At 40.7% G+C, this 23713-nt stretch overlaps 1 protein-coding gene and 1 long non-coding RNA gene across 6 annotated transcripts in view; one reads left to right on the top strand and one right to left on the bottom strand.

Moving 5' to 3' along the window:
• LOC135112872 (protein phosphatase Mn(2+)-dependent 1K-like) overlaps positions 1-19676 on the top strand; it is a 182315-nt gene extending 162639 nt beyond the window's left edge. For 2 of the 5 annotated variants that reach the window (XM_064027799.1, XM_064027798.1), the window contains exons 4-10: positions 11411-11903; positions 12681-12780; positions 13297-13408; positions 13529-13683; positions 14247-14396; positions 14722-14856; positions 17431-19676. In XM_064027799.1, the coding sequence (XP_063883869.1) occupies positions 11411-11903; positions 12681-12780; positions 13297-13408; positions 13529-13683; positions 14247-14396; positions 14722-14856; positions 17431-17571 (1286 nt within the window). In that variant the 3' untranslated portion in view covers positions 17572-19676. Of the gene's footprint in view, positions 1-8723; positions 8858-8914; positions 9163-11410; positions 11904-12680; positions 12781-13296; positions 13409-13528; positions 13684-14246; positions 14397-14721; positions 14857-17430 lie in introns of those variants that run through there. The other 3 variants (XM_064027801.1, XM_064027802.1, XM_064027800.1) reach the window with 3 other exon arrangements.
• LOC135112874 (uncharacterized) lies at positions 13456-21994 on the bottom strand. The gene is made up of 4 exons (XR_010274588.1): positions 21854-21994; positions 21090-21229; positions 16810-16959; positions 13456-13675 (listed from the first exon to the last, which is right to left on the bottom strand). It is a non-coding gene; the product is annotated as an uncharacterized LOC135112874 (long non-coding RNA).
• Positions 21995-23713: the final 1719 nt, after the last annotated feature.

The following is a 23713-nucleotide window of genomic DNA, read 5'->3' as shown; positions in this document are numbered from 1 at the left end:
CCGTTGGCTAAAGTCGGACACACCACGCTTTGTATCCCGTCACACACTCCCCGCAGGTAAGTCTGGCCCGGGACACACACCTTCCAAGCACCCATACAGGCCTGAGCACCTCCTACCACCGTCCTGCTCCCCATCGCGCTCTATGACCTCGTTCTTGTGGTAAAAAAGAAATCAATCAGTCAATCTCAAATCTCGCTCCTTCAGTCAGTTGCCTCGACAGTCACTGGAGGGATTATAAAGGTATAATACTGTTTATATGGGTTCACAGGCACTAACTCCCTATAGAATTCCACATGTAGTATACTGTTGCGATTCCAACACCAAGGAGGTCAAGGACGAGGACGAAAAATCACTACCGCCACCTTCCGCGGGAGTTGTTCTTTTGTGTTGGTCTGGCGAGCTTTATTCCATGTATTATTTTCACTTAGGTGCGTGAGGGATTTTCCGTGTTCAGCCTCAAGCCAGTGATAAATGATTTTGTAAAGTTCCCGCTCTTCAGTCCCAGGCATGAGAGAGCCTCCAGACGCCGGCAAAGATTACTCACACACTCCCACACGTGTTACATGATACGGTGGGTGAGTCATTCCACAGACTTTACCACCGCAAGAAGGTGACATAACTCCACCCTGGCGTCCTCTTAGTGATAAGTTACTCACTAACCCTGAAGTCAAGTGCCTCGTCTGCTCCCAAGAACCCTCCGCTTCCTGGCAGGCACCCTTGCCACCCTCACCTGCCTCTCGTCCTCCACCTTATCAGTGCCATCACTCGTTCCCTGAGCCGCGTGGGCACTTGGTCGCGTCCTCCGCCTCACAAACTCAGCTGAACCAAAATCCTGATGCGATAGTGGGGTGGCTGGACCGCTCCCGCTGCGCCGAACCCTTGAATCTTTCGCTATGTGATGAAAGAACAGAATACACCGTTGTCAAAGCCGTGTATGTCTCTGTAATATTAGAGAAAAGGGTTAACGTAATTGTTCATGCTCCTTTCCGGATTTGGGGAGTTAAAGCTGGTATGGAGATTTGCCTGTGAAATGCGCCTAACGGTTTGGTGTGGAGTATCTGGGGTAATTGGAGGAGTCGAGAGCAATTTCAGCCGGTCAGCCACCTCTGTTTAGCGCAATTACGTGAATTACATAAATACACCAGCATCATTTCCAAGCGAATCTGGGAAAAGTTGTAGTTTTGCGCCGAGCCTCTGACATAACGTATTAAAGCTCCCTAAACACACACACACACACACACACACACACACACACACACACACACACACACACACACACACACACACACACACAGCAACGAACGCACGCAAACAAAGAAAATCTCATACTAGGTTCGTCTGTCTGTTTGTCAGTATGTCTTTTCGTCTGTCTATCTCTGTGTTTTGCCCTCTCTCTCTCTCTCTCTCTCTCTCTCTCTCTCTCTCTCTCTCTCTCTCTCTCTCTCTCTCTCTCTCTCTCTCTCTCTCTCTCTCTCTCTCTCTCTCTCTCTCTCTCTCTCTCAAATCAGAATTGTTCGCATTTCGAAGACAATATTTCTTTTTAGACATTCCTCATTGACAAACCTGAATCATTAAAGAAAAATCAATCCCCTTGACATGTCTCATTATTATTCACATGTAATTCGCCTCGAGCTAAAGAGAGCCATGACTTCCAGAACCCTTCACCGAGGTCACGTTCTTGTTCCCCGTCAGTATGCTGAAAAGAAACTCACAGATTGTCCCTCTTCCCTTTGTTATTCTATAGGAACCGCATTCTCTCAATTGTGTTTGCGTCTTATCTCGACTTTAACACGGTCTGGTGAAAGTTACTGTGTTTTTAAGGGTTTTAGTGATTCAGGTGGTAGTTTAACAAGGATTCTACATCATCAACTGGAAAAACACCGATGAAAACTCGCAATATCATCTTTTTTGGCCTTTAAAAACAGTCCTTATCAGAAAAAATGTTTCAGAACACGGATCGTGATTACAATGTTGTGGTGTTAAGCGTAGCTAGAATTTCCAGTCTCTCCTACAGGCCTTTGAAAAAAAAATATTGTTATGTAAGAGAGGCTCAGTCTGGCCAAGGGCAACCAAAACAGGCTTAAAAAAAAAAAAAAGGTCTACTGAGGTTTCAGCCCAAAGGAATAACCACGATTATGAGAAGTGTCTTACCCGGTATAGGAACGTGTGATAGAAAGACGAGGAAGGGTTATGGTCGCACCTGTCCCTTCTGCAGCAGCGAGAAAGGGTAAGCTCGCTTTCTCTACCCTCTACTTCCCTCTGCCTCCTCTCTTCCTCCCCTCACTCGCCTCCTGCCGCAGTTGAAGTTATAATGGTGTGCTTTGGGGAAGACTGACTCAAAGTGATGGTTGCGGTGGTGGTGGTGGTGGTGGTGGTGATGGTGGTGGTGGTGATGGTGGTGGTGGTCGCAGCGTGGTCGTGGTAGTCGTCCTCATTTCCCTCGTTACGGGTTTTCTAGGAAAGGCTACAGTGCAGGAGAAAGGAATGACCCGGAAGGTGTTATTCTCTTTTCCTTTCTTTTTTTTTGGGGGGGGGAGGGCGGGGGGGGAGGAAGGCGGGGAAGGAGCGGGAGGGGAATCATTTACAGCCGTGAGCCGTATTTCTATTACTTGTTGTTCGAAGAATCCAACGGAGCATATATTACATGAAAAGTAAAAATAAAAAAAAATAAAAAAAAAAAGCAGCAGCAAAGCATGTCATTTGTTTTCGGTGTATGCCTTCCGGTGGTACTTCAAAAACAAATGAATGGCGTGTACACAGAAACAAACCCGTAGCTAACATAGTCTTCTTTCGGCTGTAAAACTATTTAGGAGACACCAGTGCAAAAACAACTGTCTAAAAAGCTGCAGGTGATTATGGGGAAAAATTGGCCACCAGTGAGAGGATTAAAGTTGTATGGCCTGCGTACACTCGTATCACGGTTTTAAAATTCGTTTTTTTTATAAGGTGGATGGGTCGTTTGGGAGAAAATTTTCAAGCAAAGAGCACTCGTATCCCTTCCGTGCTCCCCTTAGCACATGAAAGGCAGTGATGAAAGGGGGGGAGGGGAGTGTGAGGGGAAGGAGCGGTCAGGTGCATAGGCTGAGTGTTGGAGGAGAGGGGAGTATGAGAGCGCCAGGTGCATAGACTGAATCGTGATAGACTATTACTTTCCCCTTATCACTCAACTCGAACTTAGTGTCCTTGGTGAGGCTGAGGCCCGCCGGGTTATGAGAGATGCGAGGCTGGTTTGGGTGTGCGGTGCTGGTCTCATGTTTCAAACTTTTCTGGTAGTAACTTCAGTTGATTTGGTACTCTCCTCCTTTATTGTGAGGAATGGCATGTCCAATTTGAGGTCTTATTCGCACTAGACTCACACGATTATTGTGCCTTTTGTGGGAGCACGATCAATCTATCCACTTTGTCAGGTCTATTGTTTCAGGCGCGTGAGGGAACCCCCGCCAGTGTGGCGTGTGAGGCCCGCCACCCGGCAGTGTGGGTCGTGGCGATGATGAGGAACAAAGAAATGAATCAACCACACAGAGCCGCCACTCACTGTTTGATCAAGGGGCAAGTGTACGTACTTATTACCAGCCTTTGTTTCCTTCCTGGCGCAGCGAATCATTCTCTCCAGTTTCCGTTAAGTGCGAGTAAACAAACTGTAATTGGTTAATGAAATTCGTAAAAGAAAAGTTAACTGCGCTCGGGTTTTTAATTCGAAAGTTTTCTTAAAATTACTCATACGAGAAGAAAACAACAGCTGTCGCTGATTATCATTTTTTGTTCGGGAAAACGAAGAGAAAAATAGCGTTCGTTTATTTTTCATTTCGTGGACAAAAGAAAAATTTATATTCCCAGCATGGTTATCTGGAGTCCCTCGCTTCCTGCAGTGTAGCGAGGCTGGCAGAACTGATGGGAAATAAACAACTCTGAGGTTATCTTATGAAGAAATGTCTGATGCCCGTAATGGTGCACACCCATAATACCTCCCCGCTACGCATCTCCTTCTTAGCAACACAGACGCTCGGCACACTCACCTTTATCCTCCAGGCAGTGTTCTTCAAGCAAGTCACTCGAACATTCCTCTTGCCAGTTGCTCATATGAATGTATCATCTGCCACTCCAGTCCACCCCCGAGGCCTCAGTAATTATTTCATGGCGACCTTGTGTTTGGTGTAAAGATGTTTCTGGCAAAACTGCAGATCTTTTAGCGCCACGAGCCACTGTTTACTTCCCAGTCAACACGAGGGACATATAAATCACATTCACGAAGAGTCAGGAGTGCCCAGGACATTTCCATCTCTCCCATACATCAACACAGCGACAGCAACTCGAAGTGTCATGTTCATCACTTCTGGCGCGCGGTGCAGATTCGCATAATTGTTAAGAATCAACAGTCTGACCGTATCGCTGACCATCATATCCAATACCCCAACACTCCTTGCACACAATGCCCACCTACTCCGCACCACATCCCAACCCCACTCATGGCACAACTCCCTAACACGCCTCTCCACATCCATACCCACACCACGTCACCTCCCACGCCTCACACTAACCTTCACACACAATACTGCACCGTCTCATGCACCACACTGCACTGCCCCCTACAAAATACAGCACCACTCTTCCAAATACCCTTCCTAATCACTGCACCAGACAGTTCACCGCGCTAGACAGCTGATCTTTCACCCAAAAACAGGCTGTCACTCCGTTCACACTACGTCACAAGCCACTTAGCACTGTCCCCAGCACGGCACATACCCAGCACGAGGCACGAGACACGAGACACAGTCAGCTCCCCACGCCAGCGATCTGTGCACCGAGGTGGGAGTGTGGCCTGTCGCTCCACCGCCAGCGCGAGGTAAACAGAGGCAGCAGCACCCGGGCTCGCCAGCCACGCCTCCTCCACCGCCTCCTCCACCTCCCAGCGCGGCACGTGCGTAAGCGCCCTTCTTGCCAGTCTGACTTGCCTCCACTTAAGTCATGTTCTCTTCTTCCATCTTCTTTGAGTCATCTACTGTCTGAATCTACTCCTCATAATCTGTTCTCTTAGTTTAACTCATGTATGTTTCTCTCTCTCTCTCTCTCTCTCTCTCTCTCTCTCTCTCTCTCTCTCTCTCTCTCTCTCTCTCTCTCTCTCTCTCTCTCTCTCTCTCTCTCTCTATTAATCTTCTTTTCCATCTCGTTTCCCTCATCCATTCCAGCTTCCCATTCCTCCATTCTCTTTTTTATTTACGTCAGCCTAGCTTCTCGTTCCTTTTTTCCCAGCCTCCTCACTTTTCCCCTCATTGCTCATCGTTGGATTCACGGACTGAATTTTTCCCCTCGATCACGCCTCTCATTTTTCCTCCTGCCCCTCACCTTTGTTCCATTAAACATGCAATATTCCTTTCTTTCTCTGAATATATATATATATATATATATATATATATATATATATATATATATATATATATATATATATATATATATATATATATATATATATACTGACTTCCCTTTATACATTCCTCGACACGCTTCTCTCTTCGTTTCCTTTTCACCTACATATATTTTTTGTTCTTATATTCAACAAGGATGGCTTTTTTTATTATAGGTATGGCCATCATTTCTTCATTTATTGGTCTAATTTCAATTCTTGTTGTAGACTAATGAAAGCAGCATTCATACATCGCAATACAAAGACTGGACTCAAACACCACTGCATGTATTATTCATGTCATTTTTTCTTCAATACATTTGCATATTACTCTCTATGTTATTCTTTGTATTTGATCAGTCACTATTATCGTTATTCATAGTGGCGCGGGCAGTCAAGTATACCTAACACACAGGTAAACAACAACTGCAATAAAACTAACAACATAAATTCGCCTTGTTTTACGTGCCCAGCCAGGATTTGTGAAAACCTCGAGGCTGCACTGAGGGACGGACGCTTGGAAGACGTGCGCCGTGAGAGTGATTTCTATAGAAAACGAAGGTTGAGTGGTGGTAACTGCAGCAAATTTTTTCCCAACATCCCAAATTAGTTGATTCTGTGATTTAATCATTCTTCAATGACGTAGTATGAAGGATTTTATTTTTAGCACCATGTTTTTTTTTTTTTTTTTTTTTTTTTTTTTTAGGCAACGACATTGCAAATTAGTTTATTCTGTAATTTTGATGATTCTTTGATTCTGTAGTATGAAAGATTTTACCTCGAACACTGCAGTAGTTTTATATATATATATATATATATATATATATATATATATATATATATATATATATATATATATATATATATTGCAAATTGATTGATACTCTGATTTTAATGATATTTCCATTCTATCATATTAAAGATATCACTTCAAGCGAAAAAAAAAAATAAAAAATGCATAGTATACGAGATTACAACACAGAGATGATGCCAATAATCAATCTACTTAAATACAACACATTTCTCTGATTGAATTAATTTACCTTGTGAATCTATGTTAAAGTCTGCTACAGCATTTCGATTTATTAACAGAGTGACAGGTATGGACAAACATGATTAATTCACATTACGAATAGAGAATGTGACTGCCTAAACACGATACATACGATAAGCGACAACGCTGTTTTGATAATTAAGTGAACCACGTGAGAGAGAGAGAGAGAGAGAGAGAGAGAGAGAGAGAGAGAGAGAGAGAGAGAGAGTCGTTGCAGTGTTAGTGATACGCTATAAAGCAATCCATTATGATCAGATTGCAGTTTCGCATTATCGTCTCATGTTTGAATTAGTACCCGCAGCTCGGAAGGTGTTGCTTGCCACCCCAGGCCTCACAACATTCACATCACTCCTCCTCTTTCTTCTTTTCTTTTCTTTTTCTTTATTTCTTTATTTCCTTGTTCATTTATTTATCTATTTATTTATTTATTTATTATTTGGTAGAATTGGGACCCGCATTTTCATATACTTCAGCGTCTTCCCTCCACCGCTTTTAACTTTTATAAGAATTTTCAAGAGTGTTTCGATTATTTTAGCTATAGCTGAACCAGAACGCTGCATCATTCATAGGCAAAACATCCTCACTAACCTAATTCGTCATCTACCTAGACCTTGACAATAGTTCTGATGGGAGCCTGGAGCGTTTCAATATGTACTCTGAATAATACATCATGGTCGCTGGAAAGTAGGATCTATTATTGCATATGTTGTATGTGTTGTGTAGCTTCTTCACAGTTGTCTGCATTCCAAAAATCACGCCAGTAGGTTCTCTCCCTCAGAAGCTAATTCCCTTCCTTCCTTATTCTGTTCTCCCATTTATTTCTCCTACGCTGCCTTGTCTCTTGTGGTGCCTCAATATAAATCAATGTATACCACCTTGTCTCGTTAGCAGTGTACTCAAGACAATCAATTTAGCTTCAGCCGTAAGCAGCACAAATCGATGTGTTTACAGGACCTGCCAGGCACAGACACGCTAGGTAGCCCGCAAGAGTGTGCAGGAATAGCCACTCTGCTCTGACCTTGCAAACATCACCTGTGTGCTTTGTAATAGCAATTCGATATGTTGTCAAGGGAAGGTCTAGTCTTTTGTACGTGGAACCAGCGTTAGGGGGCAGAGTGCATAGGTTTATTAGGAGTAATGAGAACAAGTTAACTGCTAATTTTCGTGTTAAGCGAACTGCCTGTCTCTTTTCAACAGCGTATTTCACTCATCACTTCTCTGCTCTTCTTTCCCCGTTGTTTCCTTGTTATTGAAGTTACCTCAGATTTCCATCAGTGTATTTTTTTTTTAAGTTATATTCCTTCTTTCTTTCTCTAATATGCAAAGAAAGAAAAATGTGCAGTTTTTTTTTTTTCTATATGCTGGTGCCACTGTCCATTTCAACTGGATACCCTCTCATGTGGGTATCCCGCTTAATGAAAAGGCAGACCGCCTTGCTTCAATGTGCCCTTCAGGACGACACAGTGGACCCTGGAGCTGAGTACACTCTGGGCTATGTTGAGAGCAGCGTTAAGGACTTTGTACATAGTAGCATTAGTGATCAGTTGGAGCTTTGTTGCCATAGGGGCAGTGGCAGTAGTCTTCATTATGTACGTGTCTCCCAGAGCTGTGCTTACACATATGGGAGACACACTGCATCACACGACAGGGTGGCAATGAGGCTCAGATTAGGCTATAAATACTTTTGGGAAGTCAGTGCTTCTCCTGGTGTATGCTGTGTGTTATGTGCTGCACCAAGAGTACACACTCTGCGTCATTATGTCACGGAATGTCTTCTTATTGCTAAATTTAGGCTGCAAGGTCAATATGACTTGTATACCTTAGACTCATCTACTCTCAGGAATATACCCAAGGAATATCCTACGTTTGCTCCCAGACTGTAGGATATTTATGCAATAAGGTGTGCAATATCTGTATTTATTTATTAACTTATATTCTTGTAATGTATACTATTTTTACATTTTTGATATTCTACCCTTAAGTCTTTGCCCAGGGAGTGGGTGGCAAGGTCCGTCCTCCTCCTTTGTTGTATTTCATTATTAATGCAACAATAAATGTATCAGTCAATCAGGATCCCATTATTTTTTTTTTTTTTTACGTCTATTAGTTTCAGAAGATTCACGTTCAAGTTATACGGATTTCTAAGGGTAATTTTAAAGTTCTAGTGATATATTAACAAGATTTAAATGTTACTAACATAAGTAACGCTCTGGAGGACCCTATTAATCATCTCAATGGACTCTGAAAATAGTGGTGGTGAGAGAGCCAGGCGTTTTAGAATAGATCCATTGCTCAGGTGAGTGAGGTGCACCGCCAGGTCTGGCAACAAGGTGAAGGTTAAGCTGCGTGGCTGGCAACAGTGATCAGCAGTAAACAATATTCTGGCGATTGGAACGTACGAGGTAAGTGTTCTCGTCTTAATTATTACTTATATGGCCATGTCTACCATAATCCCCCACACTGGCTTCAGGGGCGGCACAGCGCATAGTCGAGCCTCACACTGATGTAAGAGAGTGACAGGCTGGTGAACAGGTGAAGGCGCTGTGGTTTCTGCTCTGTTCTGGGCCCCTAATACACAACCATTAGACTGAATGCTTCTTCATGCGAATGTCTAATCATCAAGAACATATGCATGATACTTTGCTCTCATAGTAAGCCACAAGAACATCGGCTAAGGAAGGTCCCTGGGTGCCGGGGAGCCCACCAGGTAAGAGGAAGGGTGGAGGTGGCGTAAACTGCAGATTTTTCTTATGTCTCGGTTTTCCTTTCGCGTACTGTTCCTCTCAGTATTCATAGGTGTTGAGGAATATTTCCTGAACCTTTCCAGTCCCTAACAATACTAAACTACTTGTGAATTAAGAAGACAATTGGAAAAATATCGAGGTAATGTAAGAAATTTTGCTTCCTGGTCGTTTGTTTTTGGTTAGAAATTGTTGGAGTGACAATGTTTTGTCGTTTTTTTCTGCATAGTAACTTGGTTTGTTATGCTTATATATATATATATATATATATATATATATATATATATATATATATATATATATATATATATATATATATATATATATATATATATATATATAAAATAACTTCAGCATTTACTTCGTGTAGTGACTCAGGGGTAACCATGTTCACGTCCTGCCATAGTGGGGATTTACTAGAAAAGTGTCAGCCTCGGCTCAGAAGAAAAAAGTATACACTCTGGTGGTTCATACACCAGAGTCCCTGCATTCCCTTCATCTTTAGTAAATCTGCTGTTTCATAGATACTTCCATTTGTCTGTTTCTTCCCTAGTGCAAAGCTTTAGTCTGGGATAGATAGGTTCATACTGGGGAACACTCACTGCTTTCTCAGAACCTATTTTGGGTCATATTAATGTTCTCCCACCAGGACTGTTCTCAAAGGCCACAGAAATAATTATTTTAGTTCCCATGATTTTTTTTTTCTCTCTCTCTCTCTCCTTCATGAGGATGCAGAGTAATTATTAAAATATTTTTAGAATCATGAAACCTTCCCTAAAAAACCAGGTAGCTTCCACCAGAGGCAGTCTCCTAGCCAAGTCATATTAACTACCTTGCTCCAGCCTTTCTCATCAAACAATGCCATTACATGCTGTGTATTGTATGAAACTGCATTTCCTAATACCGTCTCTCCTCTCCCTGTTATCCTATCACCCCATCACTGTACCCTTAATTAAATCACCCACTCATCTCGTCATCTCATTCATATATCTCATTATTCCCAGTAGGCAAATGTAAAAATGACTAATGTCAAATGAATGTTTAAGCCTTAAGCTTGAAGGGATGTCTAGAGGACAAAACCTCCCAGTTAGGAGATTTGTTGGGTTAGTTGTTATTTGTAGCATCTTCTATTTATGCCAATGATCTAGATCATTGATCTGGATCTGACCTGGGGCTATTCAGTGAAAAAAATTAAAAGCTTGGAGCTACGATGGATCAAAAGTACGGGGTGTAACACAAGTTCTTGGGGATATTGCCTGATGTGAAAGTACAAGTTATTCAAAGTAAAAAATGTTCAATGCATATATGCATTCTGAAACATTGTTTAGCTGTGGTATGAAATTCAAATGTGGCCGGGCAACAGATACAACAGCCAGGCTAGGCGGGTAACTATGGTGGAGAAATACTATTTCCACACACTCCACATTACTTTATAAGTTTGCAGTACAATCTGAACATATTCATTGTCACTGTCTTGGAAGGAAACTGTGTGATCTTACTAACAATCAGCTAATTTGCTGCTAGCCTGACTGCTTCCCACTCCCTGTCCTGGCAGGTATGGTGCCTTGCAGCCTGTTATTTTATTTGTCTTGTATTACATCCATACTATCATTGTGTAATATTTATCGGTAATTGGTATCGGTCTGTTGTTGTCACGCATCTCATCGTGGGATACTGTTAAGCTCCAACCAAAGCTTGTAGAAATCATGACTGAATTATTCACAATTTCAGATTCTGCCTGGCCTGGTCATTGTACGAGTATCTGTTGCCCTGCCACACTGAACTTCATGCTACACCTAAAGAACACCTCAAAATGCATGTGTGCATAGAACATTTTCTACTTAGAATAACCTGTACTTTCACCTCTGGTAATATCCACAGAAATTTGTGTTATACCCTGTATAATAACACAGATAAGTCACTGCCCAGCTGTCATCAAAAGTAAACTGTTGATGCTTGCCACAGCCAAGAAAATGTCAACAAGGGCAGCAGCTTACATTTCCTTAGTTCCAGAAGAGGCTGTTTGCCTGCTTCATGTGAGCATTGTCTGCCATAACCCAGTCCCCCAGGGGTAGGTCACATACATCATGATCCTGATAGCCCAGATGACCAGCAATCTAGATCATAATGGTAAACAGAACACAGGCCATGCAGCCAGCTCAGTAATCTCAAACATTTTATTGGGTTTATGATATGCTATTATTTTCTTTCCAGGATCCACCAACTTACACCAGCTTATAATGCATAAAATCTTTCTGGCTCTAAAAAGAGTGCTCAATGTAAATTTGTTTAGTCACAAAGATATTGGCAAGGGAGCAGCAGCATATTTCCAGTTCCCTCTTGTACTTACCCGTAAAAAGTGTGACCGTCAGTTTGCAACGCTGTGTAAGGCTTCCCCTTTCATCAAAAAGAACCATTCACAGGGAACTGAAGGAAAATATGGCTTTAATATTCACAAGAGCTTATCAGCACCAAACTTTGGACCTGTTACCAAACTGAGCTTAACAGATGATGCAAGTAGCACAGAGAATGACAACCATCAAAAGAAAGACTACAGCTTTGATGCACTGGGAGCCTGGGACCACCGCATTGAGCTCCCGCTTCTCATGGAGGCAAGCATCAAGCACGGCACCCCAATACCCATGATCCTGGCCTCAGACGTGGGGTGCTCCAGCATCCTCGGCAAGCGCACCTACCAGGAGGACAGGTGAGTGTGTGGTGTGGCCCTCCACACCTGTGCTGACCCACACCAGTAGTGACAGGTCATGTATTTGTGACATCAGATTTTTTTTTTTTGTTTTTTGTTTTTTGTTTTTTTGTTTTTATGTATGTGTGTGTGTGTGTGTGTGTGTAAAATGCTAGTTTAATTCATTGAAAATAAGAAATAATAGAAAAGATGCTATTTATTTTAAGTCAAAAGGAATGAGTTTTAGTAGTTACAATTAAGGTGAAGAATTTTTCTGTATTCCACTATTAATTAATTAAGACAATTTAGTGTTTACATTAAAGATATGTAATAAAAAAATAATGTTTGATAAGTTGCAAGATTTTGACAATCTATAGTTCAAAAGAATATACAAGATGCACATGATTGAAAAGTCAAGTGACAGAAGCAGCTGTTGATTGTAGCTGTTACTCACAGGAGAATCAGTGGGAGGCTCCTACAAGGAGCAAGGTGTCATAAATATATATTTTTGTTATGAATTTTTGCATATTATTATTATTTGCTTTTATATCTTGACAAACATATCTGTACATACCGTAGGATCATGATGCTTGGCGTGACTGTCATTATGAGTCAAGATGACAGAGGCTTTGGGTGAATACTCATTTTTAACGGTCCAATAAGTTGGTAGTAGGTTCATGAAATGTACCCCCTGATCTATATAGTTACATGTTCACTCAGCTTTAAAACTGTTATTCTTTGTGTTGCTGTATGATGCACCTGTCTTTGGCTCCTCATTAGTGCACTGCACACCTTCAGGTATGTGGTGGAGGATCTCCCGCACAACATTCTATGTGCTGCAGTGTTTGACGGTCACGGCGGGGCAGAGTGCTCCGAGTACTGTGCACAGAACCTTAGGGTGAGACACTATTTATTTTGTATATTTTCAAGGATTCTTTTTTTTTTCTTTTTTTTTTTATAAAACTTCATTTTTTGAATGTAGAATTTTCATGTGTAAGTGTATAGTCTTTAGGGAATATTTTTTTACTTATTTATTATTTATTTTCATTAAACATTTTGTAAGATCTGTGCAATTTTCATTTCTCACCAGAAGCAAATTTATTTATCAGGTAATTGTAAGCATCATCTGTTTTCTCCTCTTGAACATTTTGTTCCATTGATCCATAGAGTACTTTATTCTGTTTAGCAATTTCAGGTCTACATAATTTACCAATTTCAGATCTTTAATATAGTCATGAAAGTTTTATGATTTTTCTTATCACCCTCTACTTGACATTTTAGTATTTCATTAACATATATAATTCCAAGGTTCTCCTGTCTTCTATTCCCAATTGTCTATACCTTCCATGTACCTCAAATACTACTAGAAAGTTAATGTACTTGATTATTTATATTCTTTCAATCATTTTTTCAGAGAGTCTTGCTGGAGGAGCTAGACCAACACAAGGACCTTGAGGCTGTGCTGCACCACACCTTCCTCAAGCTGCACACAGGATATACCCAGTGGACCAAGACTCACAATGCAGGTGGGAATATGATTGGAGGCTCATGACATTGGAGTGAAATAACTATGTACTAATGTATCACCATATTTTATTGCACAATTTTACACAGTACAGTTTTCCACCATCATCCATATGTTGCAGGGCAGAGGGCGGGTACAACAGCAGCCGTCTCTCTGCTGCGGGCCGGGGTGGAGCTTGCAGTGGGCCACGTGGGAGATTCCCGAGTCATTCTGTGTCGACTCGGAGTCTCACGGGAACTCACTCGTGATCACTGTCCTTCACTCATATCTGAAAAGGTAGGTTGTTCTCATATTTGTCCATATTTGTTCTTTACATTTCCATACAAGTAGTGTTTTTCTATTGGGAAGATATTAATATTACTAGCATGAGTTTTCATTGTCTTCCCCATCATTAGGCACTCTCATACCAATGTAACATCAAAGGACGGAACATAAAGAAACCTGTCATGATACTTTTTTGCCATCATAAGATCAAGAGAGTACCATGAGTGTGTATCATGCTGTTTTTTGTCTGTGTAGAATCAAAGGAGAGAAAATTAATTCCATCATTCTTAATCATGTTGGGTTACCCCCTCAAGTGTTAATACCCCACTGCCTTCCCCTACAGTCAGATCCTGGGAAGCTCGCTGGAAGTTGCAAGTCACCTCAGATGTGTTGAGTTACAGCACACTATATAAAAACTAGACATGGTGTGGCTGGTCATGTGTTCATACTATATGTATTGTACATCCTTTTTTATTTTTCACTGGTAAATAACAATCATGGGCTGAATAATGCTGACACTAACATTAATAGCACAGATCACTGGTGCTTTGGCTCAAATAGCTTCTCACTTGCAGGATCGCATCACCAAGTGTGGCGGGAGTGTCAGTGTGGACAACATCGGGCGGCACATGGTGAATGAGACGCTCAGCATGTCCCGCAGCATTGGTGACCTGCACCTCAAGAAGTATGGAGTGATTGCCCTCCCAGACACCAGGACCATGAGGGTGAGTCACTGACCTTAAGACTAGGAGGTTGTGAGAGATTATGTTCAAATATGTATACTTCAACTCCAAAGCAAGACATGGTATATACCAATAAGAGAATTAAAGTGATCTTAAATGAGATTATCAATAGAATTATCCAGTTTTATTTGTTGTCCTACACTTCTCATATCAAACTCATCATTTCACTGATTGCTCTTCTTCTCTTCATGCCCAAACCTTGGTAATACTTTGTTTGTTCTCTGTCGTAGGGTAATTCTTTTTTTATACTGCCACCTCATTATTCCTCGTTAATATGTTAATATTAACATCAAATGTATTTCAACAGATAAAGCATGGCAAGGATGCATTCTTGCTGCTGATCACTGATGGTATTAATTTTGTGCTCCAATCTAAGGAAGCCTGTGACATCATTAACCAAGCAGAAGATCCTAACCACGCTGCCCAGCTGCTGACCGAACAGGTGTGAGAACATGTACAAGGTTGGAGGCGGGGGGTGGGGCAAGGAAGTATGGCCATGGCGGAGAAGAGGTGTGTGTGTGTGCTTGTTAACTGTGTGGCTTTAGAGGAGTTGATATTGTATAAGGCAGCATGAGATGTATAAAGAAAAGAGGAATTGACCAAAAAATACGAGTCTCCATCAAGAAGGTGCTAGATAACCAAGATTATACACACGAGTATATTGATTTTTCTTGCATGTAGGTTTCTCAGGTGGCAACTGTACTATAGGGATGGAATATGGGGGAGAGAAAAGAGAGATGTACAAGTACGAGAGTTATAAAGTACTGTAGCTACTACCAAAGAAACATACATGCCAGAAAAATCAACCTACGTGAGTGTCTAGATTAATCATGGGTACTAAGCATCTTTTTTGAAGGAGAGCGTAATCTTATTGCACAATTCCTCTCACTCTTGAGTCTCATGTTGCTTTAAACAACACAGTTTCCTCTACATCCACATCTAATAGGCACACACTTCTCATTCACAGCCTCACTTTTTTCCCCACACCCATACTTCCATTCCTCACAAGAGAGACCAAACTTCTCATTCACAGCCTCTCACTTTTTTCCCCACACCCATACTTCCATTCCTCACAAGAAAGAGACCAAATGTGGATGAGAGGGAGAGAGAGGGTGGGGAGGAATTAAAAGGAAGAAAAGGGGGAAAGGCAAAAGAGAGGGAAAGAGTATTTTGTGTTTGTACAGCAGCTTCCTTGACTCTGTTTTCCTTCTGATGAGCAGCAGTTTCTTGTAAGGTAGTAAAGCCATATCTTCCTTTGTAATGCTGTGAAAATCTAGAGTTAGAGAGCAGGTGTTATATAGTGGCCACAAATTAACTTTAGATGCAGTGGAAGTTAATTTTAAGTTTTAAAATCTCCTTGGAAGATTTGCCTTGTTATTTTTTATGATTGTGGGTTTAGCAGTGTAGAAGTGCACATGGAGGTCAAGACAGCTGCAAGAAGTGGAGAGGCACCACCAGCAAGTTGGGTTGGCTGTCCTAGAGAGAGAAATTGTACTTGTGCTCCTAACACCTTTGCTTGTTCTATTCCTGGACCCTATTCCTTTTTATCTTGATGAATAATGATCAAACCCCCTGACCTTTCCTTGCAAGAGAGATTAATGGTTATCTTCCAAAGCAGTTGTATTGAGAAGGGGAAACCATGAGAGAGCAAAGGAATTGGGAATGTCAGAAAGGCAGTCCTATATCAGTGTTGCTGAATTTTCCAATCTTGAGTGATCCTTTGCAATGGAGAAAGGTGCCCAGGTGGATGGAAAAATCAATAAGGTGACATAGATGCTTCAAATTAGAGGATGATTCCTCACAACCTCTAATTTGAATTATATGTCAGTCAATGTAATGTTTTTTCCCTGTCCATTCAAGCCTTTCTTCCTTGCACATGATATGCTCAAGATGGAAAAAAAAAAAATGTCTAAGCTGGGCAGATCAACACTGCTTTTCCAACATTCATAATTCCTATGTTATTTCTCCCATGGTTTTCCCCTGTCTATACAAAGTAACAGGGTCTTCTTTGCAAAAACAAGGAATATGGTTCCAGCAGAGGCAGGTGACAGGCCAACAGTCAGAAGTGCACAGGCAATTTACATCCAACCAGTTACTGGTGCCTCACCACTTCTCACAGCTGTCTCAACCCTACACATCATTTGTACACCAACACCAGACATGTGATTATGAAAAGTTACTGGGTAATGTTTGCAAGGGATTTTAAAACTCAAAATTTCCTTTTCAACTGCATTTTTAGTTCATTTGTGGCCATTGTATTAAAAAAAATATTTATGGCCATTGTATTAAAAAATATTTAAAGGTAATAAGCAATAGGATTAAACTTGATACAGATAATAAACATTAATAAGCTTGTAAGTAGGGAAGACTTTAAATAAAAATTAAATTTGAATACCTGTATGGATGTATGCTTATAAAGTGTCTTGATGGACTGGCTGTCATTGGTGAGATTTGTCGTCTCTTGCTGCGAGTCTTTACAAAGAAACCTGAACTCAAGAATGATTGGTGGTAGCCAAGCCGTCCAGCTGGCCACACTGCATCCTTCCTGTAATTGATTTTGCACATATTAACACATTCTATAAGAAATGCACAACATTTCACATGAACAATTACAAATGCACTGAAAAGTTATTTATGGAAGGTTTGCCACATCTATAGGGAGGTAAATCAGTCAAGTGTCCACGTGGAGACCAAATAAAATGCCCTCAAATAATCCATCTGAGGAGAATGGATGAAAAATTAGATGCCAAGGATGCCGTACACAGGCATGGAAGATGTTGTTGCAAGTGTAGTGGCATCCCTTGAGGGTGGTATGGGTGGCAGGAAATAAACCTGAACATACATACAGTATTGTGAATGGTTGGTAATACAGGTAGTTACTGAGCAATTTGAGCAAGAGTTTGTGAAATTGTCAACAGATTTACATGATTTACTGCTTACTGTCCATACCCCCAGATATTTCCCTTCACTTAACCTGGATCAGCAAAAACTAACTAATTGTCTTCCATACTTCCAGGCACTGAGTATGTCCTCAGAAGACAACATGACGGCACTAGTGATTCCGTACGGCTCTTGGGGGAAGTACACCAAGTCCGCCTCAATGTTCTATTCCTTCGGCATTGGAAGAGACATGAACAAGAGCAGCCGGTTTGGATGAGTGGCACCATCCCCTACCACTCTATCAGATGAACTGGATAACCTCAGTTGGATATTACTTAATTCCTTTAATTGTGATTGTATGATACCCATTTGTAAATCTTATACAGAAGCTTTTTATATTTGTTATTGTGAGAGCTGTTAGTTATAGGAAATGCATTATATTACTAAAATTTAATAAAGGCATATTCAGTTTTAAATTGCTCTTGCATTTTCTATATTCTATATTTCTTTGTTAGTATTGCAAAAGCAGTTAGTTACAAATAGGAAAGCTAAGAATCAGTTATAAACTAATTGATAAGATTAATATACTCTTATGAATTGACTGGTGATATGTAACACTAAACTATAGTGCATTGATAAGATTGATATACTCTTATGAATTGATTGGTGATATGTAACTACTTTAAACTATAGTGCATAAGAGATTATTGTAACTACTTTAAACTATAGTGCATAAGAGATTATTAGATCTTAATATTATTTGATCCTGATATTATTTATGTACAATTCTGCCACCATACTCCCTGCATCTCATTAAAAAGATGAAGGGATGGAGCAAAGGGTCAGAGATCCCTATCACTTGTATTCTTACTCCCACAATGAAACAAGACATGGCCGTCTTGCCACCTCACATTAAAGGGGATCTCTGCCAAGTAGAGATCGATACAAAATGTTTATGTACAACCACACATCTCAGTGAATTAGTACTTATATTGCTCATTCATCTAGTCCACTGCATGAGAATAAATTATCTATTCTCATGGCTTGATCAGTAGAATTATATTAATTAGGTTTCTGTCAAAGGTAGTGTCATCAGTGGTGCTGTTTTCATCTGACAGACTTAATATCAATAGTGCTGAAAGCTTTGTGTGTTTTGTAGCCATATGCAAGGCTTTTGTTGTCAAGTTTGTCCTGTAATATTGCACATTTTTTGCCTAATAAGTTAGTTACATCAAAACTTGTGTAAATGCCAAATATAAACTATTCTTTGGCTGGTCACCAGTACCAAGAAGTCACCAGATGAGCAGCAACCCAACAGTTATGTACTAGAAGGTGTCTGACATACAAAATTGTACAGATGGTTCCTTAAGCAATTATGGAAACTCAAGAACAGTGAGTTAATCATTCATTCACAACATCAACAAAGATGTACATCAACAAAAATGTAAAGTGTCCCAATTAGGTTTACAGCACTAAGTAAACATATCACCTGAAGATGGACAAATTCATCAAGTTAGTAGTGTATGACAATGCAGGATGAAAAAGCTGCGCTCTACTTTGTCAACCATGTCATGTCTTCAGAATAAGAAAATAAAGAAATGCTTCACCCTGTCATTACACCAGATTGTACTGTGATAGTTAAGCAGCAGTCCATGGTGATTTTTTGTTCAGAATTATGATATCAGTACACAATGAACATTTTCTTAAATCTGAAGAGAGGATGTTTATCATTTAAAGACCAAGTTTATCTAGTGAAGGCCCAGGTACTACATCAACGCTACAAATTTTGTTAATTGGCTGTTTTGTAGTTGTTTGTTGTGCTAGATTTAGGATGGGTTTTTTTAAGAATTTACATAAATAATTGGTGCAACGTTTCCATGAAATACTAGATGTCATATCAAAGTACAGGCTTCCCCTTCATTATGAATGTGTTGTCCATTTAAGTATTGGTAAAATTAAACAAATTCTTTCATACAGCTAAGTAAACACACAAAATCTATAGACTGTGAGCAAAGCTGCATCAGAGAGGCAGCAGGATGGTTGTAAAGATGCACGGAGGTGGCAATGCACTTCAGGGCATAGCAAGCCTGAGTGGCTGCTGTTTTCATTTCACATTTATATACCACATGTATATAGAATTTTATTCCATTACATTATTTCACACATTTCATGTTCTGTGAAGCCATTGTTTTCTGTTTGTTGTGCTTCTTAGCTCTAATTATGAAATCTTTCGTAAAATTATTTTCCGAAATAATTGCTACACCTTAAAAGATTCTTTTAAAAACATCTGTGAACAGAGACCAACCTGTAACCTGAACCAGTTTAAATAGGGAATAATGGGCCATGTATTCTTTTTGCACAAAAATAAAGCCCAAAATTTTTCACATTGTTTTAATTACCAGCAGCAATATCATCCTTATTTTATCAAAGTTATTAACAGCAAACTTTCCAAATTCATTCATGAGCAAAGCTGTCCTCTACTGAGAAAATATATAACATTTGAGGATACAACTTATGTAGAAGTAATTTCATCATGTCTCTTTGATTTGTACCTCTACCATTCTAGGTGAATATACTCATCCCTACTGAACAAAATATCAGTGTGGCTGAAAGAGGAAACAGGTAAGAGGATATGCTCACTACTGGCTAGTCACTCCAGACAAATGAACACCACTCAAAACTTTCTGATTGGATTTTGAAGCCTACAGGCCAGTGCTGGGCTGGGCTCTGAGTGAAATATCACTCTACTCAGATACTTAAGGCAGGAGCAGTGTGTGGTGTATCTTCAGGTCCCAAGCACACCCAAGGTGCCAAAAGAATGTAGTGAGCCTCAAGCAGAAGCAACCATTGCTCAATAAGTTCCTAATGGTTAACTAGGAATAATTTGTGTGGCAAGAGTCCATACAAGTTACAGTACAGCTCAGAGTACAGCCATTGACTGCTGCTTTGCAAGTTGCCCTTCATGATGGTGGCCCATGGATGAAAAGCAAATGCTTGAAGTGACACTGAAAACTTTTGCAGCTTTTATGCCACAGGGGAAAATCCACTAGTGCAAATCCATAAATGTTGAAACCATGAGTATTGGGAGAGCTGCGCAATGCTCTGCTTAAGTTATACTGGTTAAAAGTATTAAGTCTTTTCATCTGATTCATCATTTACAAGATCAAGGCTACTGTTTTTTCAACTATAGCATTTTTTTTATTTTTTATCTAATAACTCTAGTAGCTAAGTTATTACTGTACAGGCATTACATATACAGGCAATTGTAGTCTGCCTTTGACACTATGATATTAAGTTAAGTTACTTACTCTCATATGAAGGAATTGCCTTGGTTAGGATCTCGAATTTAGTTTTGGAAAGCATCCAAGCCATGTGGTCAGAAGACTGACATACAGCAAGCAGTGTGTCTCTGGGGATCCAGGCACTTCCTTTTGGACAGTGTACATACTTATTCCCAATCCCAATACCTCACTCCACCACTGGATTACCTATTGTGTTGTGTAGAGAACAAAGTGGGAATATTGTATTTGATTACAATTTGACATGAAAATGTATACTAACACTGAGCTAAGACAACAACTTACCTAACTAGTTTCTTAAAATAATGCAAATACGATTGCAAGTTGCAGGCAAATTTGTAAAATATTTTCTCTGCCATTACACCCAAAATTAGACACAGTATCTCATGCAACTCATGCTGGCAGTGAAATTCAAATAATAATCATACATATCCAGTAACATTTTGGATCCATTAGTATCTGCACATTGCTGTTCACCTGTTGTAAGTAGTCTTACCTGGAGGTGATGGGAGCACGGCCATTTTTTTTTTTTTTTCTCTCATTCCTGTTACAATATTGTACATCTTGACTGCTTGTGACCATCAAGGGCCGGCCCACCACTAACCGCTCATGCTGGCCCTAGGCTGATGCAGTCGCCTGGAATACAAGATATTAATGTAAATATCATAAATAACCCATGTATATTACATACATCATGCCACACCACCAAAGGTAACCACTGCAGCGTATATAGAACACAATTCGCACAGTATCAGTTTCTCAAGTAAATAGGTGGTCAAAAAGCAGAAACAGACATTGCATGCTGTAATCCACACTTATTACTTTCACACGTTATAATCATCTCCAGCCAGTACCTACCCAATCCCATACCTTGTACCCAATGATCTGATCTTCGAGATAGAGAAAAAAATACAAAAGAAAAATCAAACGACCTCACACCTGGGTGTGTCAAAAGTATAGAATATTTCTCTGTAACCAAATTAAGCAATCACATCAATCTTTGAGAAATAGACTAACAGACGTACAGTGAAATGTACAGTTTAGCCTTCCACTGGTGAGCCATTCATTCTAGCAGCTGTTCACGCTTCTACAATAAAAGTCTATTAACGTGCACCACGCCTCTTCACCTGCTCTGCTTGCTTATGGATCGCCCCACTAGTCTCCGGCTTATTCCAAGAGACACTGCTTGATCGATGAAATGCCAACTACTCATTGTAATCCCTGAGGTGACAACGGCCGGCTTCAAGGAACGTGACTCACCTGGTGGCTGTCTTGCCATTAATAACTGAGACACATGGTGCTCGCGACGTCCCTCCCCGGCTACTACTGACTGACTGGCTCTGCGATGGCTCACTTCAGAGCACAAGGCACTTTAAGGCTCAGTTTTGGCTCACCTATCAGTCCTGCACTCCTGTGTTTTAATCACGCACATAAATGATAAGACCCTATCAAATTGTTCTTCAAGATGAAAGGTCAATACAACTCACGGGAAATTAAGGGATAAGGCAACAAACCAACCAGGGATTACTGTGCTCGAGACGAAACGAGCCACTGTGTCAATTAGATGTATAAAGAGTCATTCCGTGATTACAAATACATGGCAATAATGCTATTGATAACAGAACACTGGTATAATACAACAAATGCTCCTATTAATGTACTATACGAAAATATTATCAAATGCTTAAGAACTGAACTGCACTCATACAGATGGCAAGCAGTGCGTCCTTGCACACACACACACACACACACACGATGCTTGCCTGACGAAGCACGATGCTGCCGTGCAAACACGCCGCCGTGTCGACACTTACTGCTTGATATACTGCAGACGGGTCTTTCCTGATTTCACAATTATGCTGAAATTTTAACGATTCACAAGGTTTATATAAGTATGTGCCGTGCGAAGAAAATATGCAACACACACACACACACACAAACCAAACAACCAAACTCAGGTCTTGGCAGAGTCGCGGTAGGTGGTCAGCCAGAGACAAATTACGTTTGCGTGGAATGTTTCATTTATACCGAAATAAATCATGTTTACAAGTGAAGAATTTCACAACATAACATGTAGTTGAGTATTTACATAATTATGCAATCCTGACAAATGACGAGTCCAGTTTTCTGCCACTATGTTCGTGTTATGCTTATGTTGATTTGTACTCAAGTATTTTGATGAAACAGTAAACGGGAGGGTAATTGGGGAGTTTGCATAACCTTTTACATTTCCAGCATACATTTCACATTTCCAGCATAATAATTAATCCGGTATTCACAGGCGGTAATATCAGTGCTGCCATTAGAATACTCGTATGTCCTACTACTACTATCACTACTACTACTACTACTACTACTACTACCAGCATACGTCAACAGCCACGACAAGCAGCACCATTACCAACACTAAGCCCCGCCGTAAAATAAGGCGCTTGCAGAGGTTTACATCCTTAGCTTGGAGGGGGGTGGCAGGAGTCGCGTGCCGCCCTGCCAGCTGCCCTCACGCCACTCCGGATGACCTGGTGACCCACGTGACCTATCCTGCCTCGCAATGCAAAACAAGACGTCACTTCAGTCGTGGAATATCAAATAAAACTCGCTCTGAATCACGGAATGAGGAATCAGGACGTGACGCACACTGTTGATGAGTCAAGAGGCGAGGGACACGACGCATAAAAGAAAACGAGGAAGTTCGAGACACGGGGACACGGTGCCTCGAGATAATATTGTATTGTACTTTTGCTTCAGTGAGGGAAAGTGGTGCGTTCTGTAATGTTACGAGTTAATGTGCGGTTCTTGTAAGATTAATACAAGTGGAATGTAACTTTAGAAAGCTTTGGGATGTATTACAGTAGCCTTTGCCAGGAAGTACATACCAAAGAGAGAACCAACACACACACACACACACACACACTCACACACACTGACAGTTTTACGATTCATTCCCCTATTTCTTTCCTTGTCATAAATTAGTAACAGCCAAGGACAACACGATAAATATGGGTGTAAAAAAATTATATAAAAAGAGAAGTCGCTACCTCTGCCCATAAAACACTCTGGTTTATGTATGTAGCACAGAACTGGGAATACAAAATTTGATGGCATCCGTGCGTGTCTCAA

The sequence above is a fragment of the Scylla paramamosain genome, chromosome 24 (genome assembly GCF_035594125.1).
Source record: "Scylla paramamosain isolate STU-SP2022 chromosome 24, ASM3559412v1, whole genome shotgun sequence".
Classification (NCBI taxonomy): domain Eukaryota; kingdom Metazoa; phylum Arthropoda; class Malacostraca; order Decapoda; family Portunidae; genus Scylla; species Scylla paramamosain.
This window is presented reverse-complemented; position numbering and strand designations above follow the sequence as displayed.